Source organism: Pteronotus mesoamericanus, unplaced genomic scaffold (genome assembly GCF_021234165.1).
Source record: "Pteronotus mesoamericanus isolate MK-2021 breed Mesoamerican mustached bat unplaced genomic scaffold, CSHL_Meso_final contig_182, whole genome shotgun sequence".
In the NCBI taxonomy this organism is placed as follows: Eukaryota; Metazoa; Chordata; class Mammalia; order Chiroptera; family Mormoopidae; genus Pteronotus; species Pteronotus mesoamericanus.
Window position 1 is genome coordinate 20535586 of NW_026555078.1, and position 20474 is coordinate 20556059.

The 20474-nt window shown below is 34.4% G+C and overlaps 1 protein-coding gene across 4 annotated transcripts in view; it reads right to left on the reverse strand.

The window, feature by feature from the left end:
- PCNX1 (pecanex 1) overlaps nucleotides 1-20474 on the reverse strand; it is a 132963-nt gene that overhangs the window by 75865 nt on the left and 36624 nt on the right. For 2 of the 4 annotated variants that reach the window (XM_054567336.1, XM_054567335.1), the window contains exons 6-7: nucleotides 14150-15856; nucleotides 4737-4869 (exon numbers count right to left, since the gene is read on the reverse strand). In XM_054567336.1, coding sequence (XP_054423311.1) covers nucleotides 4737-4869; nucleotides 14150-15856 — 1840 coding nt within the window. The remainder of the gene's footprint in view (nucleotides 1-4736; nucleotides 4870-14149; nucleotides 15857-20474) is intronic. The other 2 variants (XM_054567339.1, XM_054567337.1) reach the window with 1 other exon arrangement.

Consider the following 20474-nt stretch of genomic DNA (forward strand, 5'->3'; position numbering starts at 1 on the left):
AAAATAAGGCTACAGGCATTATATACAAAATGTTAGTTAATAATTATGTTCCCTTAAATTTTGTTAGTACCTTTCCAATCCATATCATGGTATAATTAACAAGAACCCATCATGTTAGAAAATCTTAAGAATAATCTGGAAACCAGCAATTTCTCAAGGGAATTATAGTCTTTTCTAAATGTTATAAAATTCCAAAAATACTTAATATTTTGTGCTTATAAATTTATTATTTATTAAAATTATTTATAAAAATTGTTATCTAAAAATTATCTAAAATTAAGAAACTATACTATATTCTTAACTCATTTTAGATTTTTATATGCTTATTTTAAAACATTGTGAATTTTAATTTTTTTAAATGAATGAACGTTGATTTAATTATAAAAAGCCACAGAGGATCATTACTCAATTTAAACTGATGAAATTCAAGAAAACATCGTGAGCATTATTATATGTCATTCTCTACATTATGTTCAATGCAATGCTGCATTCTTTTACTAAAATCATTAAACCTTTTAGGAAACAAAGAAGAATGCGACTTAAGATGGCCTCCTTCATTTACTTTATCATATTCAGGATTATCAATTTCTCTCTAATCCTTTGAATTCAGTGTAATGGTTTTTCTGATGCTCATAAAATAAACTCATCTGCTGCAGACTGTGAAGAGCGCTATTATCTGAAATAACTATAAAATAAAAAACTAAGTAAAAAGCTGCATATATTGCTTAAGTCTGTGGTTACAGCAACAGCATAAACTCTGGAACTGCACTAATTCAGCAGCCACATATGATAATTTAAAGTAACTTAAGTTTATTTTCTCAGTTTCACTAATCATATTTCAAGTACTTAACAGCCATTTAAAGTGGCTAGTGGCTCCCACAGCTAAAAGCCACCAGAGTAGGTAGAAGCTAGTAGTTAATGTCTACCACACTGGAGAGTGCAGATTACAGAATGTTCGCACCACCACAGAAAGCTCTATTAACCACCACTACCTGGAACATTCAGATTCCAGGCTTCATTTACAGCCAATGATGCACTCTAGGTAGAGCGCAGGAATGTATGTATCATACAAAAATATCAAGTCTTCAAAATGCTGACATGTCAATGCTTACTGGTATTTTTTAAGCCATAACTGTATTCACTTAATAATTTCTTTCGAGTAGAATTTTTGCAAAATAGACATAAATCGAGAGATAATCCTGAGAATATAATCAAATATTTTTTATCTTCTATACATATATAATGTCTGTTATGCTTCCTCAGAAATTATCTAAACTTATCCACAAACCTTACCAAAATGACCAAATTTCATAAGGGAGAGAATTCTGAGGAAAAAAATATTTAAATAGTTCAAGTACCATGTCCCTTCAGATTCAGAAGACAGAAGAATTTTATAGAATATGTACTCAACAAATTTTGCTATGAATTTTTTTCACTTAAAAGTCAGAAACAAAGGTGTTATATGGCAGCTAGGTGTGTTTTAATGTGAACGTATGAGAATACACTAATCTTCAACATATCCAAGTACACAAAAAGGTTTTCAAAATATCCGGCAATGCATGAAGACTCTAGAAATCTTTGAAAATGTCAAGTTTTTGAACATCAAAAGCTAGTCATAAAATGTTTATTTCCCTTGAATTCCTGTTTCCAAAATACTTCAACAAATGAACGCCTGTCATTTTTGCAGAAATTATTAGGAAAACTGCTCCTGGAGGGTCATATTTCACCTTAGGCTAATAATTGACATGAAGTAATCTTTTTTACAGTACAATTATATACCAAAACTACCAGTTGGAGAAACGATAGCAACTATTTTACAACAAAGCAAAAGGAAAGGCAGAAATTTAGGTCTTTCTCTGTCAGCTATCAAGAGTATCACTGATATGCATTCTTACTAATTAGCATTTCCAATTTAAATGACAGAAAAATATAGTTGGTCTTTCCTGCCTCTGTACCACCTATTTAGTATTTGACATAGTCTGACTGTTAGTTCTTTTTGCATGTGTCTCTTCAACTAAAAAGTAAACTCAAAGAGGAAGATCACATTATCAAGACACTTAGAAGGGTCTTAGAACACAGTACAGAAACAACAAATACTTTGTGGATCCATGCCTGACCTCCACAAAATTATCTCTATGAATTCCTCATCACGGACTCTCAGCTATGCTCTGACTTCATTTACAGATGGTTACAGATCTTTCAATCTTATGGTATTTTTAAAAATAAATCTAAAGATACACTGAAGCATTTTTCCCTTCCCCAAATGCACTGATAACTTCTTTTCATGCCATCCCATTAGTTTGTTAAAAAGATCACATTTAGGTTGATAACTATAGACTTAAATGTAGACTTCTTAATATTAATGTTACAAAATTTTTAAATTTTCATCTTTGCCTTTATCTCTAGTAACCAGAAGGACTCATAAGGGCCTATAAAACCTACCCTATAATGCTAACAACAACAAAAAATATTAAAATACCTTTAAAATTAGTTTTGAACGGCATATCCAAATAAGCATAAAAAGTCATGCCAATTTCTTTATGAAGAAATTGATGATTCACTCCCAATCCCTGGAGACATATTTTATCCAGTTGCTTTTTAGATTGCTGATCATTGAAACAGTTCACTAAAGTTTAAAAGAAGTTGGTAGATTTTACTAGTGTTTATTTAGTAATTATAATTAAAGTATTACCATACCTATTTCTTTCGGACAAATTTTTCAAGTTTTGCATGATTGTGACATCCTGTCTTTAAGATGAGATTATTATGATGTAACTCACACTGAGAATTAACACCAATATACTTTTCCTGAATATTTCTGCAATTAAAAAAGATTATTTTATTGGTGTTTCTCCTAATTCCTCACAGCAGCTAAATTTTATCTCATTTCATCCATAATGAAGTCAGCCTATTTAAGATACATACAACCTTTGTACGGGAAATATCCTGGAACCTGAAAAAATCTACACACTGACTACTAGAAGACAACTTTTAAAAAATTCTCATGTGAGCCCTTTATAAACAAGTTTTGTATCAATCTTCATTTGAATGGTGAAATATTTTAAACTCTACAAAACATGGAGAACTCCTGCATGACTGGCTGGAGTTAGAACACAGTTCTTTAATATTCCACCAGGCAGACAAAAAACTAATTTGTCTCCATTAGTCTGATGAGTGGGATCCAGCAGACTTGTTTGCAGCAAAAAATGAAAGGATTTTTAAAGACGAAAAAGAGGTCTAAAAATGGATTAAGAAGTATCAACATGGAGTGAGTAGGAAAGCAAAGAAATCTATGGCAAGTATTACTCCGGACAAAAAGAGGAGGTTAGAAAACACAAAATACAAGAAGTAAAGTAAAATGCTGAGCTCTTTCTGGAGTTTGGTACTACACCCCAAATCCATCAGCAGAAAGAAAAGTTACTTCAGGGAGCACGGGAAAGAGGTGGAAAGGAGAGAGAAGAGGAGGGCTTTAAAAAGCAAATGTGCTCAGGAAAGGTTTCTAGAGCCAGTATTTCTTTTAATTGGTATCTTCCCATTTTTATATTTTAAATATTAAGATAATCTGTATTACTTTTTTTTACAAAATATGTTATTACTGCTGGATTAATTAGGAACATGACCCGTGAAAGATGAAGTTCCTGGTTATAATGTAAAATAATCAAGTCATATATCCCGAAGAAATATAAAATAAAGAAACAAGATTTCTGTTACTCTTAAAAGCAACATTTTAACGAGAAGTGGTTTATCTCTTCCAACCTACCATGCATTCAACAGCCATTATTTCATCTAATGCTCCTCCTTTTAAATTTCAAATTGAAATATAGGAAAATAACTTGGATAATGTTGCTTTTTAACACACAGATTATCAGAAGTATGTGGTATAATATATGCATTGCGTAAGCACATGTAACGTATTTTTGTCTATATTTGTATTCTTAAAAATAAAGCACAAATCTTTTGAACAGATTTTTATATTTCTAATAAAAGACATAGTTCATTAGATTTGATGTAATTGAGAATAAAACACTAAAGTTTTAATGGAAAATTGTTTCCAATATTAAAAATAGATGTTTTCTTAATTAGGATACTGGAAAAAATAAAAATGTTTTTGTTCAATACAAGATAGAGGGTGAGAAATTCAACACAGATGTGCATTTAAAAATATGTATATATCTCTAATTGGCCATATTTTACCACAAATTAAATATTTCAGTTTCATGTCATTTACTAGGTCCTAGTGATTATGAAATAAAAACACCAATTTTTTAAGCAATATAAAATAAAATATGTATTTTAGTGAAATAAAATATTCTAACTGGTTTCAAGCTTAGGTCTGTTATCTGTTATTCCTCAACAAGCTTACCACTCAGTCTATATTTGTTTATATTAAACAATGTTAAGATGTGGTATTATTATTAATTTGGAGTAGAAAGAAATGAAAAGCTGGCTTAAGGCCTCTATTTACATTTCTAAAACTACCTTAAAGTGATTTTTTTCCAATTAGAATTGGCCAAACCAATCTGATCATTTTGTTGAAGAAGTGCAACATAAGGCATGCATAATGCAATAGATTCACGGTTACATGCAGAGAAAACCTAAAGAGCATAAAAGCATATGAGAGAAACTGGAAGAAAAAGAAAATCAAAGCTTTTTAAACGCTTTCCTAGGACCGACAGAAGAGGTTAGAACGTCTGTTACATGCATGCTAAGCTCGGTGGAACTGGAAGATACCGTACCTTAGGGGAGATCCGATGAGCAAGGTAGGAGGGGCAGGGTTACCCCCTGCATGGTGCCGGCGCCGTACTGCCTGGCGCCTAAATGTGCTGCGTTCACGGCGAAATGACACCGCCTCCTCGCTGGCCTGTGCTGCTGCATTAAGACAGACTTAGGTCAAATAGGAGCCTAGGTCAGAGGTGTAACTAGCAGCTGAGCCTGTCTCTCCCTGACTTCCCACCCTCAAAGGTAAAGGGAACTTGTTTACCTGAGCTTAATGGTTGTCTTACATACACTGTTAATCTATCACCATAAGGAATACACAAAAAGTATCAGCTGTTTCCTTACAGATAATTTTTTCTTTAAAAACAACGTTTTTGACCTATTATCTGGCCTCACTCCAATCTCAATATCCTGTTTTAAGATCTATGTTGTTTCAAACGTTTTTCAAAAAGTCTTACTTATTTAGCCCCATATTCCTCTCTCTTCCCTCTTTAATTACGTCAGCCTTTCCAAGTATTTGTCAGTTCCTACTAAAGGCATGGGGCCTTATGTTTCTTACTCTCATGAGGACAGAAAAAGTAGCGATGACAGCACTTCATTTCTGATGCCGAGGAACGAGGCCCTCAGTTGGCCTCATCCTACCCTGCGCCACAACTCTGGCAGCGTTAACGGAACCACTGACTGCTAGGATTCACAACTAGTCTTTAAAAAGTTCGATTCAATTAACTGTGAAGCAGTTTGCTACCATCAAATTTCATTCAACTCTGTGCCCCCAACACTGTGAGCCCCGCAACAATAGGAAGCAAGTATCAGCAAAAAGGCAAGTCAGGAAACTCATAACTTAATCCAAAAAGCGATAAAGTACAAACTAAAACCAATGTACAATGAGAAAAATCACAACAACGGCTTAATTACTACATAAAATTTTACAAAACCATACTAACCAACTTGAGTTTCTAAAACAATATGCAAAATGATGTTTATCCATTTAAATTTAAAACAATTGTTTCCTGGTGATCTAAATAATTTAAGAATCATTTTGATTTACAGAAAGGACATTTTGAAATATGACTAAAGACAAAACAACTTAGTACAGAAACATTATTTCCAAGTACATGATAACCCCCTTTGTTTAGTAAGTATGAAATGGATTACAAAATCAAGAATATTATATTTAGATTTCAATTCTACTCCAAGCCTTCTTTACATTTTAAAAACGTTACTAATTCTCAAATCATTATCCTGCTTACCAACAGCCAGTTCCATCAATTCCAATGCCGATTAAGATTCTTTCAAATGTTTGCATTTTATCCCCTCCCCAGGCTGTACCAGCAAATATTCTTTGTGTAGTTAGTCCATTATGATTAGCAACATATAGACTACCTCCAGAAGACACAGACTTCTTTGTCTTTAGGTATTGTTTTCTTTTATTGAAGGAATGACAAGTACAGAAGTTTAATCATTTGGCAAGCTTCTGCCAGTAAGAAGTGGTAAATCACAAATTACAGGACACTTATTTATATTATTTATAATCAGTTATTAATATACACTTATTTATTTCTTTGTAGTGTGCAGCTCACACAGTACAGTGACACACTAAAGTTAGACAACTAAGTAAGAATTGAGCTTTGGATCCAAATCACAATTGATTCTTTGAGCTAGTATTTCTTTTCTTTTTTCTCCAGTTTTACTGAGACATAATGAAAATTTTGTTAAATGTGAAAAGACTTGTGATATATAAGCTCATACATGCAAAAGTCATGTATGACTTGTTAGAACAAATGATGTTGATTAAAGCTGGTCATAGTAGCCACCAGCCATTTGTGGTTAAACTTAATTAAAATTAAATAAAATTTAAAATTCAGTTCATCAGATGCATGGACCACATCTGAAGTGCTCAGATACCTGAGCACTACCTGAGGCTAGTGGCTGCCCTTACTGTACAGCACAAATATATAATATTTCCATGATCATGGAAAGCTGTATTGCAGTGCCAATTTCAAAAGTCAAGCTTTTTGTCACCACATTCTACAAAGCATATTGTGTGCTTTGCCTGTTTCTGACAACCATGGACTCAACAAAAGAAAACTGTGACCGCACTGTCACCAAAGGGAACACACACATTGGCAGGGCAGTCACTGAATAAAGGTAAACAAAGCAAAGGAAACAACCCACTTGGAGAACATGAAAACCCCATGTGAGTGACTGCTGTAACTGTTAATGGTTCTCCGACATCAGTAAGGTGAACTCGGGTTATGGAATTTAAAATCACTCTTTTAAAATCAATTTAATATTTTGTGAACTTATATTGAAGATTTCTATTCTATTGTAACAAGCTGTGGGTCAGTTTACATGTCAATTCACTTCACTGAGAAACTTTAAACATTTCTAATTTCAGATATTTTGTTACAAACAAAATAGCAGAATAAAATTTACAGATATAATTTACAGAGAATTTAATCCATAAAATGTACTAAAATTATTCAGAAGAACTGGGTGAAAAAAAGCAGTATGTTATCACTGAATACTGAGAATAGAAAAAAGGGAAATAGGGAAAGTTTTATTTGCTATCTTCCTCTTGGTTAAAGACTTAATGGAGTTACTTTCAAGTAAAAGCTAATTGTTCCATAGTATGGGATGAAAAGACAAACTATAGTGTCCATCTACAGTCAAAATGTTCTTTTGCTTCTTCAGAAAAGACCTTTTCTTTTGCTATTAACACACCATTTATATTTTGTTATCTGCAAAATCACTAAATATTAACATTTACTACTTTCTTAATAGTTTTGTAAACATATCAGGATGTAAGTTTAGGCATCCGTTGAACAATCTACGAAAATGGAGTTATGATTATTGCCTAAATTATCCTCTATAATATTCAGTGTGTCATTATCAAATGCTGAAAGAATTTTCAAAGTTTACTATAGCAATTACCTTAACAGTAGCTAGGATCACACATTCAATTGAAAATACGTTATTTATGGGCACAACAAAAAAGACTAAGCAATGCCCCCTGGTAATGTGCTACTTATACAGAGCATTTCTACTTGGAATAGGTCCAGAGGGAGTACAGTTCTAGTAAGAGTCAAGAAAAGTGTCTTTAAAGCTTAAAATAATTTGCCATAAGCACAGTCACATGAATTATAGCCAAGCTTAATGAAAATTCACTTCCACAATCCAGTTGCAATAAACTCTTTTTTAATCCTTTAACTTTATAAAAGAAAACAACAACAAAATCTTTAAACTAGGAAACTAGACAGGAGAGAGCAAACTAGGGTTTGAAGTTGGTATTTTGATATTGCTTAAAACTCAGTATCTCCTGGAAAGAGAGAAAAAGACGAGAGAAAGAGAGAAAGAGAGAAAGAAAGAAAGAAAGAAAGAGAGAGAGAGAGAGAGAGAGAGAGAGAGAGAGAGAGAGAGAGAGAGAGAGAAAGAAAGAAAGAAAGAAAGAAAGAAAGAAAGAAAGAAAGAAAGAAAGAAAGAAAGAAAGAAGGAAGGAAAGAAATTAACTAGTAAAATAGTAAGACCATAAAATGCAAAGAGTAAAAATTCAGCACTCTAGGTACAGGTAAATTTTATGCATGTGTAGGCAAAGGAGAAAAAATAACATTCAAATGTTTAAAAAACCATGGATGACAAGACATACAAAATAATCTCAAGGGCATGTATTTAGACAATGTGGTTTTTAAACATATTTTTTTTAATTATGAGAGTCTTAACATTTTTTTTTTACTGCTGTCCTGCAAACCAAAGGGTTTCTGGTTTGATTCCCAGTCAAAGTACATGCCTGGGTTGTAGGCCAGGTTCCCAGCTGGGGGCAGTCAGGATGCAACCATACACTGATGTTTCTTGCCCTTTCTCCCTCCCTTCCCCCTTCTAAAAATAAATAAATAAAATCTTTAAAAACAAACTGAAAAGAACGTTCAAATGATTTTTTTTAATTTATTGATTTTAGAGGGAGAGGGAAACATCAATTTGTTGTTCCACTTATTTATGCAGTTATTGGTTGCTTCTTGTATGCGCCCTTACCAGGGACTGAACCTGTAACGTCGGAGTATCTGGCTAATGCTTTAATCAACTGAGCTAGCCCACCAGGGAAAAAACATTCAAATGATTTGGCAAAAAAATTTAAAAGAAATACGTTAGTGTAAGCATGGTATCCATGTTGTATAAGTATCTTTTCCCTTTCTTATTCCCCATGTCAGCCCAGGATGATGCTAACATCAGTGTGCAAAGATTTTGTTTTAACACAGAAATATACTTTTTATAAGTGCCATTTTCTGGGAGGCCAAAGAATGAGATCCTACTGTACAATCTCATTCTGAATTAAAATAATTTTCATCCGTAAAAACACTGTGAAGGACTACTCTACTATTTCTTTTTAACCCAAGGATATGTTTTACTGACTTTAGAGAGGAAAGGACATCAATGTGAGAGAGAAACATCAACTGGTTGCCATCCATTCACACTCCGACCAGGCTTTGAACCTGCAACCTAGATGTGTGCCCTGACTGGGAATCGAACCTGCAAACTTTGGTGTACGAAACGATGTTCCAACTAACTGAGCCACCAAGCCAGGCAGGACTAGTCTTTTTGACAAGTAAACCAACAAACAAAAGCAAATAATAACAAAATTATTAGCCATGACTTGAGTTACACAGAATTTGCACACCCTTATTGATATTTTCCACAATCCCAGGCAGACAGACAAAAATAGTTGGATACAAGAAATGCTTTCAGGAAATTAAATGATAACTCTGGAGTCATAATTCACATAGAACAGTTCCTAAAAGACATAGTTTAAGAATTACTTTCACAGGGGGTTCCTCATCTTTTTAAATCCTTTGGGAACAGGATAAAAGACATGGACCCTCTCCCAAAAAGCTACACTCAAAAACAAGTCTGCATATATATTCAGGAGATTCATTTAACAAGGTTCATTAATGAAGAGTATTTGCTGTGGCATATTCAAAAAAGAAAACTTCCTTACAAATGATTAAAAGGCATCAGTGTCTTTATTTCCATAATAAACTTGTAATTTACAAAGCATGTTCACATATTTAAACTCATTAGAGTCTGATAGTTAATTGTGAGATAAGCCTAGACAGTTACTTCTGTTTGACAATTGAGGAAATTGAGGCACAGAATTATTGGCTTGCCAGAGTATCCAGTCAGAAATTAGAGGCAGTGTTAAGATGTAACCATTCAATTCTTTATCCAGAACTTCACTGCATGTAGAAAGAAAATACTATCATGTCTACTCCTGCCACACAAAATCAGGTATAGGCTAGTTTTGGGAATTCTATATACAAACACTCGCCTCCTCAATAAAATACCTCTTTTCTTGATACTATTTTAAGATAATTTCTCCAAGTAACTGACATATCCAAACCTGTTTGCTACATTTAATGAGTGTTCTTCTATGTGGTTTTACATGTCTAAGCTTTCTTCTCAGTATAGACTAATAAAATCTTTCCTTAATGAATCAGGGCCAGTCACATACAGGGTGGGCAAATGTAGGTTCACAGTTGTAAGTGCACAGAGTTTATGCTTGTGTTATTATTTATTAATTATTGTATTATTTTCCATACAGCCATATACATTTATTATTGCATTATAGCAGAGTAGAGCATTAAGTCGTGATACTATGATGTCACTGATCACTATTAAAAATAAAAAGACAATTTGCTCCTACATTTAATGACCCCACACCATCATAGTTTTTTGTGTTGGTTTGTATGGTTATTCCAACTTCTCCTTTAGTGTCAGCAGGGTTTTTCTTCTGCTGTCATTACTTTTGCCTCTACAAGTGCCCCACCCCTTCTACTAATTTCCTTCTTCTAACTTGCCATGTGGACTGGAAGATCAGAAAATTAATTCACCGGAATCCAGAGTCCTTCTATTTAGTAAAGTACAAAGCCTTAATTTACATGTTCTTGTTTGTGCAGTGGTCTTAGTCTTTTCTAATGTTCAGTGATATTTGGCTTAAAAATAACCAACCTTCAATTTACATGTAGGGCACAAACCCTCATAAACTATTTATTGAAAACATTTGACTTTCTTTGAATAAAGAAATATTCCCTTAACAAAAGATTATCTTTGGTTCCCAAACACAAAACTATTACAATAGGATCCTATTTTGTGCTTACAGAATGATGACCCAAACATTACACTAGAAATCATTTCCTCAAACAAAAAAACAGGTTAAGAAATTCAGAGAAAAATATAAAAAATAAGAGCGAATATAAACCTTTGCATTCTGGTTGTTCTTTATAAACTGTTGACTCATGCAGGAAATAAGTTGAAGTGACCCAAAAGAAAATGATTTTTTAAAAGTAATACAGGCTAGAATAATAATACTTTTCTATCATATATAACTTGTCTGTACTTTTTTATTTTTTAAATATTAGTCAAATTATTAAAGGTATGCTTTATAATTATAAAATTAGGCGAATCGAGAGCAACAAAAAAAATGCCTTCACTGGAATCTAAAACATTTTTCTTGCCTAAGCAATCACAGAACACTACTGATGAAATATCATTTTAACCAAAGTACTTAATGGTGAGTAGTCCTATGAAAAGTTACAGGTTATGTGACTAAATATCAAAAGATAAGTTATATGACATATTGCTGCCAAAATAAGATTAAAATCCATATTACCAGATTAGATGTTATAAAAATGTTTTTCTGTTGGTATTATGTTAAGAAATTAGAATTCAGGTATTATTATTTTTACTATTGTCGAGCTTCACGATGGCACAATTAGAATATCTCTAATCCACTTCTGAATTTAATCATTTTCTTCTACATTAAAGATAGGATATATTTCAGCAGCATAATAAACTGGTCTATATGACAGAAAGAGCAGCACTATTAAGCATTATCTACATGCCAGGCACTATTCTACGCATTTTACATTCAGTAGTTCCTTAATCCTCACACCAACCCTCTGAGATACAATAGATAGTATTATCAACACAAAGAACCATCAGGAAGCTGAGACTTAAAGAAGGTAAGTAGCTTTCCTAGAGCCAGAAGCCCATATACTAACATATAGGACTCCATGACACTATGTTAGATTAACTCCTGTTTCAGAGTATTTTATTATAGTACTTTAAAAGTACATTTCGTAAATTCCATTACTAACACCATTCTGCTTAAAAAAAAACCCAAAAAAACAAAAAGTAGTTGTGGAAGAATTCATCAACACCTCCAATTCATTATGATACAATCTATTTATGGTTTATGTATAAGGACATGAATGGTGAGCAATATCCTCTGTTTTGTTGACACATTTCAGGAGTACAGTATGTAAGGTAGAATAGATAGCCCACAAAAATTTCTCCTAAATTGTCAAAAAGAATTGTTAACAATTAATGCAAAACAAATTTTTACCAAGTATTTTAGATGCTCTGTAATTTTTACATAATGAGAACCAAAACATCCTCTCCCATTACCTCCAATTTTCCAAAAAGCCCAAACAATAAAATGTGATGAAAATGTCCAAAATATAAATCCTTAATACATTTAAGGCAGTTTGGTTATACTCTTACTTTTAATCTAAACACAGTGAAGCTCTAATAAAAACAGCCCCTACTATGCCTTCTTTCAGCAAAAAATGTTTTTTAACAGCCCACAGACTATTATATTTATTCCATCAAAGTACATGGAAATTTTTAGTTCAGTATTTTGTTTCTTACCAACAATCAGTGGTTTATTTGTTTGTTTTTTAAAAAATAAGGACATAAATAAAAGAAAACAAAAGCTGGAATCTGGAAAAATGAGGGCTCATATTAGTCAAAAGATATGCACTAAGAAGCAATTAAGATCTTCCATATAACTTTTCCTAATGAACAGAACACCTTACAATCCCTGTGAAAAGAAAATGACATTTTAAATACAAAGACAAAAACTTACTATAGCTCTTGTACATATTTCTTAGTATTAAAATTTCAACAATATTTAGAAGAGCAATATTTTTCTTTCATAGCATGTTCACTCTTAAAATTTATTTTCATGACAACTTTAAAAATTATGCTGTATTGTAAAACTCAGTTGTTTCTTACATGTTCTGAACATATCTGATATGACTTGTGTGAGAAATCACTGAAAGCAAATCAGACCTTTTATTAAAAAAGCTATGATACCCATGTCAAAGACTCAAAGGATGATTTCAATCACTTCAAATATAATTAGTTCTCAATATTTAGGTTTGATAGACTATGTTCTTTCTCAGTTTCAAAAGATCATTTTTTTACATTCTCACTAGAAATTAATCTTTGTTACAAACTGTTACACTAAAAGAAACAACAGAATGTTTACCACAATATGGACTTTTAAAATACTCTGGGTAAAATTAGAATTCTTTAAGAAAAAAAGCATGTCTTTGTACTTCAGAATGTTTGTACAAACAAAAAATTCAGCATAACTTTTAATGTTGAATGTTATCACTGCAACAAACTGTATAAGCTTTAAAACCAAAAATATAAGGTTGAAAAAAAGGGAATGGGGGTGGAGGATAAAAAAGTTACAGTGCTAGCAACAGAAGGTTTCATTTTTCTCATTCTAGTCAAGGACCAGATTCTGTAATAACTGGAACAGAATGAACAAGCTATTCTGGACAGGAGGAAACCACAAGAAACAACTCTGAAATAAACAAAATGGCCAAAGCACACTGATAATATAAAATCACCTATCAAATTTTGCACAATTTCCCAAAAATTTGAAATAAGTAAGCTATTCTTTAACCAAAGCACTATCACTGTTATCACAGAGAGCACCATCTATCCATTAATAGATACTAAAGGCCAATATAAACTACAAACATCAACTTAATAAACTTTAAGAAAAGTATAAAGTCAAGGGAAAAAAAATATTCTCAATGCCTAAAACTTGAGTAAGAAAAAATACAGCCAGAGAGACAGACATAAAAGAACCACAAGTTTTCAAAGTACATAGTCAGAGCTATAACAATACTGTATTTGGAGGAAAATCTTATATAACAGGTTAAGTGATCTAATTCTGAAAGTTCACTGGTACACGGTATGTAAGAGATAACTAAAAATGGTTTGGTGCCCTAATGAAAGTCTCCATTTTGTTGTTGCTATTGTTATACAAAGAAGGAAGAGGATCAATTTTTGTTATTCCTAATACAGTATTAACAGGTGGCAACTGCCTTAGAAAAAGGTGAATGCTATCAAGAATAAAGTGATATATTTAAAGAATGCAACTGAAAAAATATTTTCTTGGTGTTCATACCAAAACCTTTTGTAAGGTAACCATCTCCTTCTTCCTGGAAGAAAGTCTATTTCAATAACAGAGTGGAAGGTGAGTAATAGTAACACAGAGCATATTTCAGTAGGTACTACTGTGATCAAAAGCAGCAATAATTGCAGTCACTCTTGGGGAAATCTCTTCCTGTAATTTACTTACCTCCACTGACTGCATCTTGCTCTTCACCTTCAGGAAAGGCAACCTGGCTTGGCAAGCTATTCCTAGATCGAGTGACTGTCTCTAACTGGGAAGCCCGTCCCAATAAAGATAGCTCATCTAGCACCTCTCCCTCTTTGGCCTCGAGATCTGATTTTGAAGTGGTTAAGGGTTTTATACTTTCGGGTGCCATCAGCCTACTGGAGTCATTCAAACATGCTACTGTGCCACTGTCCAGGCTCAGCACACGGGCCCGCGTCTTGGCACTGTTTGTGCTAGAAGTCCGCCGTGTTGTCCGCTTTTTGCCAGTTCCCTCGGGACCCAAATGACCTTTGTGTATGTGCTCAGAGTCACTGCCCTTTTCTTTAGGGACATGTTTGGTCTTCAGAGCACTGTATCGGCCCTCAGGAGACTGACATGAATGAGAAGTGGTGCTAGAAGAGCTATCACTGCTGAACTGGTGAGCAGACTGAACGCTTGATGCTCTGCTCAAGTCACTTTGGTCACTGGAGTCCTCATCGTGACAAAATATAGCACTGTGTGGCTTGGTACCAGAAATACCTCGAAAGGAAACATAGTCCCTATGCCGACTTGAATCAAAACTGCTGGCCCGTTTCTTTCCCGTCCGTCTCCTGCCTGACTTATGGGCAGAGGCTGTCCGGTGGATTAGGCTAGAGGACTTAGGTCGTACGTCCCCTTCCTTTTGCTTTCCACCAACATCTTTTCCAACTTTTGAGTCCACTGAAATGGCAGGCTTATTACTCTGCTCCTCTTTGCTTTCAGCAGCTTTCCCAAGTGGTTTGTCCCCCAGCGAAGTAAATTCATTTGCATGGGGGTTTTTATTGGCTTCTTCAGATGCGGAGGTGCTGACACCTCTCTGATTGTGCGTGTCATCAGAAGTGTTAGATTCCTTGGCCTCTTGAACCCCACTATTCGTACTCACTTCCAAGACAGTCTTTTCACTACTAGTCCTTTTGTCACTGGTACAGCTACTCTGGTCCTCCAGGTCGGCACAGCATCCTTTTTTCCTGCCGCTTTTCTTCCCCACTTTAGGAGACTCCTCGTGCTCTGACAGGATGCTCTCTATGTGAGTTGAGCTGGTCTGTTCACTTTTGTAGCTGCTGACAGTGCTGTTGGTGTCCCGGTCCGTTCCGCTGCAGTAGCTCTCGGTTGACCCACTACTCCGCGTGCTCAGGCTCCTCAGGCTGTCCATGCTTTTGTCTCCTTTCAAAGGTTTGCTCTTCCCACTTTTTGCAGGTGGCTGAGAAATACTGTTTTTCAGCTCACCAACAAGCTGAAATTCCCCAGATAAACGAGAATTTTCCACCAAGGATTCTTTGGATCCAGAATGAGGTTTGGACGATTCTAGCTCACTAACTGGATCTAACCCTCGTCTTTGCTGATACAGAGGGAAGTCATTCAGTGAAGTATCTGGAAAAGCCACAGCAGAGCTAGAGGTCCGCGGCACACCTCGTGGCCGGTGATCCTTCCTGTACGAGTGTGAATGTAAGGGGACAAGAGAAGCTACTTCTGTGTCACAGGCACTGGACAGAGACTGATCAACATGGTGGTGGTGGCTGTGACTTGGCAGGCTCACTTTGTCGCTGCAATCCCTTGGCAAGTCCTGTCCACAAGAGGATAAGGAAGGCTGAATGGAGATGAAGGAATCATTGGAGACCAGACGGAAGAGCTTCCGATCAGTTGCCAAATCTGTTCCAAACACATATTTGGAAATGTTAACACAAACTCATGATCTCCTTTTCTATTGTTTAACATTGGAAAGAATTCACAAGATACAGTAAATCAAGTATAAACAATTTCTCAAGTAATTCACTAAATAACAATTGGCCATTCATTCCAAAGAGCTGGTTTCTATTTCTCAGCTGCACAAGAAAGCATTCTACTGATGGAATGAACTAACAGCCTCAGAAAAGGCCCTACAAATTATCAACAATAAGAGGCAACAAAAGGTTATATTTAAAAAGGACCCAGATTTTTATGTGAGCTCTGTCTCTACCTGGTAACCCTCAATTACCTTTCCAAGCCTCTGGTTTCTCGTCTATAAAATGCAGCATCAATCTCCCCAAGCAGTACCATGGAATCACTGAGATATGACATACATTGCCTAGCACAGTGACACAGTTAATAGTAGCTATCATTATTTTATCTAACACAATACAAAAATCTTTTTGAAACACCAATGATTATTTTACAAATCAACAAAAACCCAGAATCATCAGAAACAGCAAACAAAAAAAAATCAAAAGGCTGACCAGTGCCCAAACAAAATATAATAAGATATCTTGATGTTCATAATGGTTGAAAAGATTAAAATAATTATGTGGCAAAATATTGCACTTTCTCATTTCATTGCTGCCTCATGAATTATAAAATGCCTCATGAAAAAGATCTATATCCCCTTTATATCTGTTAGACTATTCCTTTAACCCTCCATTTAGAGCAATAGATTAGTGACTTGAGTTACCACATATCCTATGTATACAGATATAAATATAAATAAATCCACCTACCTACCTACTTACATTGTAATTTTTCTTGAAATATAGCTCGACAAACAAATTGCACAATAGCTTATTTTTAATACACTTTTGAGATACAAGGCAGTTGAATCTGCTGTTCAATAAAAAGAAAAATTATTCTTATTTGTCATAACTGCTTAGAAAAAAATACAATAATAGATTCTGTAGCAAGTGGGACTCTTTCCAGTAGAATTCCAACAATAAATGCAGAGTTCCCCTGAGATTAATAATATAATAAGAATTATTAAAAGTATGTGTACTTTTAAAAAATCTAAATCTAGATTAGATCTTAATAATTAAAAACTTAGGGACAGTCTCTAGAATGTACCACAGAAAAGTGTGATTTACAAATGACCTATTAGGCTTTATCTTATGTTTTACAGTCCTTAAGTAAAAATCGAGTTTTTTATCATTTGTCCAAAACAACTGTCACTGTGCTTGGGTCCTATATTCTCTAAATACCAAGACTTAACAGTTAGCACTTTTTTCCTTTTGCAGTATGAAATTATAAAGTTATTGCTAAAAACTTTCTCTGTATTTCTAATAAGCAACTATAGAATGGTGTGCTACTCACATTTCAAGGTTATGAATTTTGTTATAGAATAAAACTAAACTGAACAAGTAGCTGAAAATCACAAATTCTAATATATAACAAAAGACTCTTTTTAAATGTAACAATCAAAATCAACTCCCTTCTAAGGTATTAAAAAAGCAGAAATTTAGGTTTCTCATTTTAAAAAAGAGTCAAACTTACTTTAGTACATGCACTCTTTTCAACATTGCAAAAATAAATATAGCATAAAAAATTTCACTTTAGGTGGTTTTAGGCAACTTTTTAGTAAATATGCTTTCTTAGACATTTTTCTTATTGGTAGCAATTTACTCAAAGACAGGCTCAAATTAATACAGAGATATGCTATTTTTCATATAATTAAATTTTACTCCATGAATGCTACTCAGTGGTTTTTAGGATAAGATATGCTCACATACTTCTCATAGTGTAACTGATGTAACCTTTGTAAAACTATCAGGCAATATGGTCAAAAGCCTTCCAAAAGTATATCACCCATGATCAGTAATCTATTTCTTGAAATTGTTGCTAAAGGATAAAATCAAACATATATATAAGTTTTAGCAAAATATTATTCCTCTCACATTCTTATAAAACTTCTTAAAATGCACAAGTAGTATAACAATCTCCAATAAAAAAAGATAAAATAAATTATAGTGTCTATTAATAATATCATGCAGGCACTAAAAATGCTTTAAAAAATAACGTAATAATATGAGAAAATACTTAAATGAAAAAGATGGCACTATATAAAAGTATTATACCAATCTGTAAGAGTTAAAAAAGGCTACTAAGGGTATGTGTGCATGTTCGTAGGAATGTTAAAAGTAATATACTGATGGAATGAACTAACAGCCTCAGAAAGCAATAAAAGGAATAAAGTCCTAATACATGCCAGAACATGCCAAACAAAAGAAGCAGACACAAAAAGCCACATGTTATACAATTTCATTTATATGAAATGTCCAGAATAGACAAATGCATAGACAGAAAATAGACTAGCTGTTGCCAGGTGCTGGCTGAAGAAAGAAATGGGGGGTATAAGGGGTTTAGGTTTCTTTTGGGGATAATAAAAGTATTCTGGAATTGGACAGTGGTGATGGGTGTACAACCTTGCAAACGTACTAAAAACCAGTGAATTTTACATTTTAGAAGGGTGAATTTTATGGTATGTGAATTATATCAATAAAGAGTAAGAAAAAGTGATACACCTAAATAATATTAACAACAGTTATTTCAGTGGCAGTAGTGTGAATTATTCTTTATTAGTAACTGCATTTTCTAAAATTTGCGTGTATTAGTTTTATAAACAAAAACCACACTTTCCTCCTCTCTTCTGAATCATTGTCATCAATTACATATTAAAAAAAGAACTGTTACTTCTCCTACATATTACTCCAAAATCCACGTCTCCCCTTCCCCTCCTATCATCCTATATTTCTGATCCCCTTTACAAAAATTCACCGAAAGAGTAGTCCGTGTTCACGGTTTTCAAAACTTCTCCCCTAATTCTTTCTTACATATGTTCTAATCCCATTACATTAAGATGCTTATCAAAGTCATCAATGGCCTCTACACTGTTATATCCAATGGTCAAGTTCTTGGTCTGCTATCATTTGACCTATCAGCTACATTGGACAAAGCTGACCACGCTCACTTTCCTTGAAACACCGGATACAACGCTCCTAGTTTTCAGGCTGTCTCCCCAGTTGTTACGCTGTCTCCTTGACTTACTCAGCTGGAGTGGTTCAGAGCACAATCTTTGGAATTTTTCATTTTTCTATCTATAGTGTCTCTTTTCTATAGAAAACTCACTCACTTTTCTGGCCCCATAACTAAAATTCAGAAATACTTGTAACTAGTTCCTCCATCTTCTACCCAGCCCCCTATTTGTATGACGATGGGCTAAAGTTCTGATCTTGAGTCGGTAAGTCATGAATGAGGCTGGAGAGGGGAACTGCAGGTAATCTCTTCCTAGAAGTGAGAAAGAAGAGTACACATCTTCACATGCTCGGATTCCTCCAATTATCCTGAATCATGCTGATAAAACCAGTGCCAGCTAACTGACTAACCAACTAACTAAAGGTCAATGTCCTCTAAATCCAAACCATCCAGAGAAAAGCAGAGCCCCAAATCTGGCTCTGGTATTTGAGCCAGAATGAACAACTACCACTAGGTGGTGCCAACCCGTAGCCAACACTCAGATTTGGAGCATAGAACCTGGCCATCTCAAGTCCAAGCTGGCTAGCCACACAGGCTTGCCCTGTTAGTTTATGAACTTCATGATAACAAAACCCTACAACTGACATGACTAAATTTTTTGGTATTTATATACTGAAAACTCCCAATTTTAAAACCAGAACCCAGACTTCTTACCTGGAATCCAGACCTATCTAATTATCTACTACTTACTGCTGCTTAGAGGTCTGTCAGCATCTCATACCTGATATGCCCAAAACTGAACCCCCTATTTTACCCTGCCCTCATCTTGCTCTCCCCACCCCTAAATCTGCTTCTGCTCAGTCTTCCCCCTTTCAGATAACCAGGACTCCATGATCCTCATTGCTTAACCCCAAATCTTAGAGTCATCCATGACTACTATTTCTCTCACATGATATATCCAAATCTTCTATACACAGTTAGATTTACTTCTCACTACCCTGATCTCTGTTCTGAATTACTGCAATAATTTGCTAACTGGACTCCCCTTAAGAATATATTAAGTGGCTTCAGCCTTTGCCACTTAATATATTCTCAACATAGGAGTCAAGTGATTCTATTAAAATATAACAGATCATGCATGACACTCTTCTGTTCAAGACCTTTAGCAGTTCCAGATCTCACTGGAAATTAAAACCAAAATCTTTAAAGTGGCTACAAGACTATACAGTTTGTCCCCTCACTTACTCCACACCAACCACACTAATTCTCAAACCTGACAGGCCTGTTCCTACTTAAGGACTTTTAGAGGGAGCCCCCTTCCCCTCAAATATCTTGATAACGCATTCCTTCATCTCCTTATTGTCTTTGGTCTCAGTGAGGCTTACCTGCAACTGCTCTACTGAAAGTTAAAATTCCCCAGCCCCACCACCTCCCTATCCTCTGTCTCTATTACTATATATAATTAGACATATTCTAGAATAATTCCACACAAATAGTATAAAAGTTACATGAGGGTCAAAATTTTTGTCTTTTGTTCACTGATTTATTACCAGTA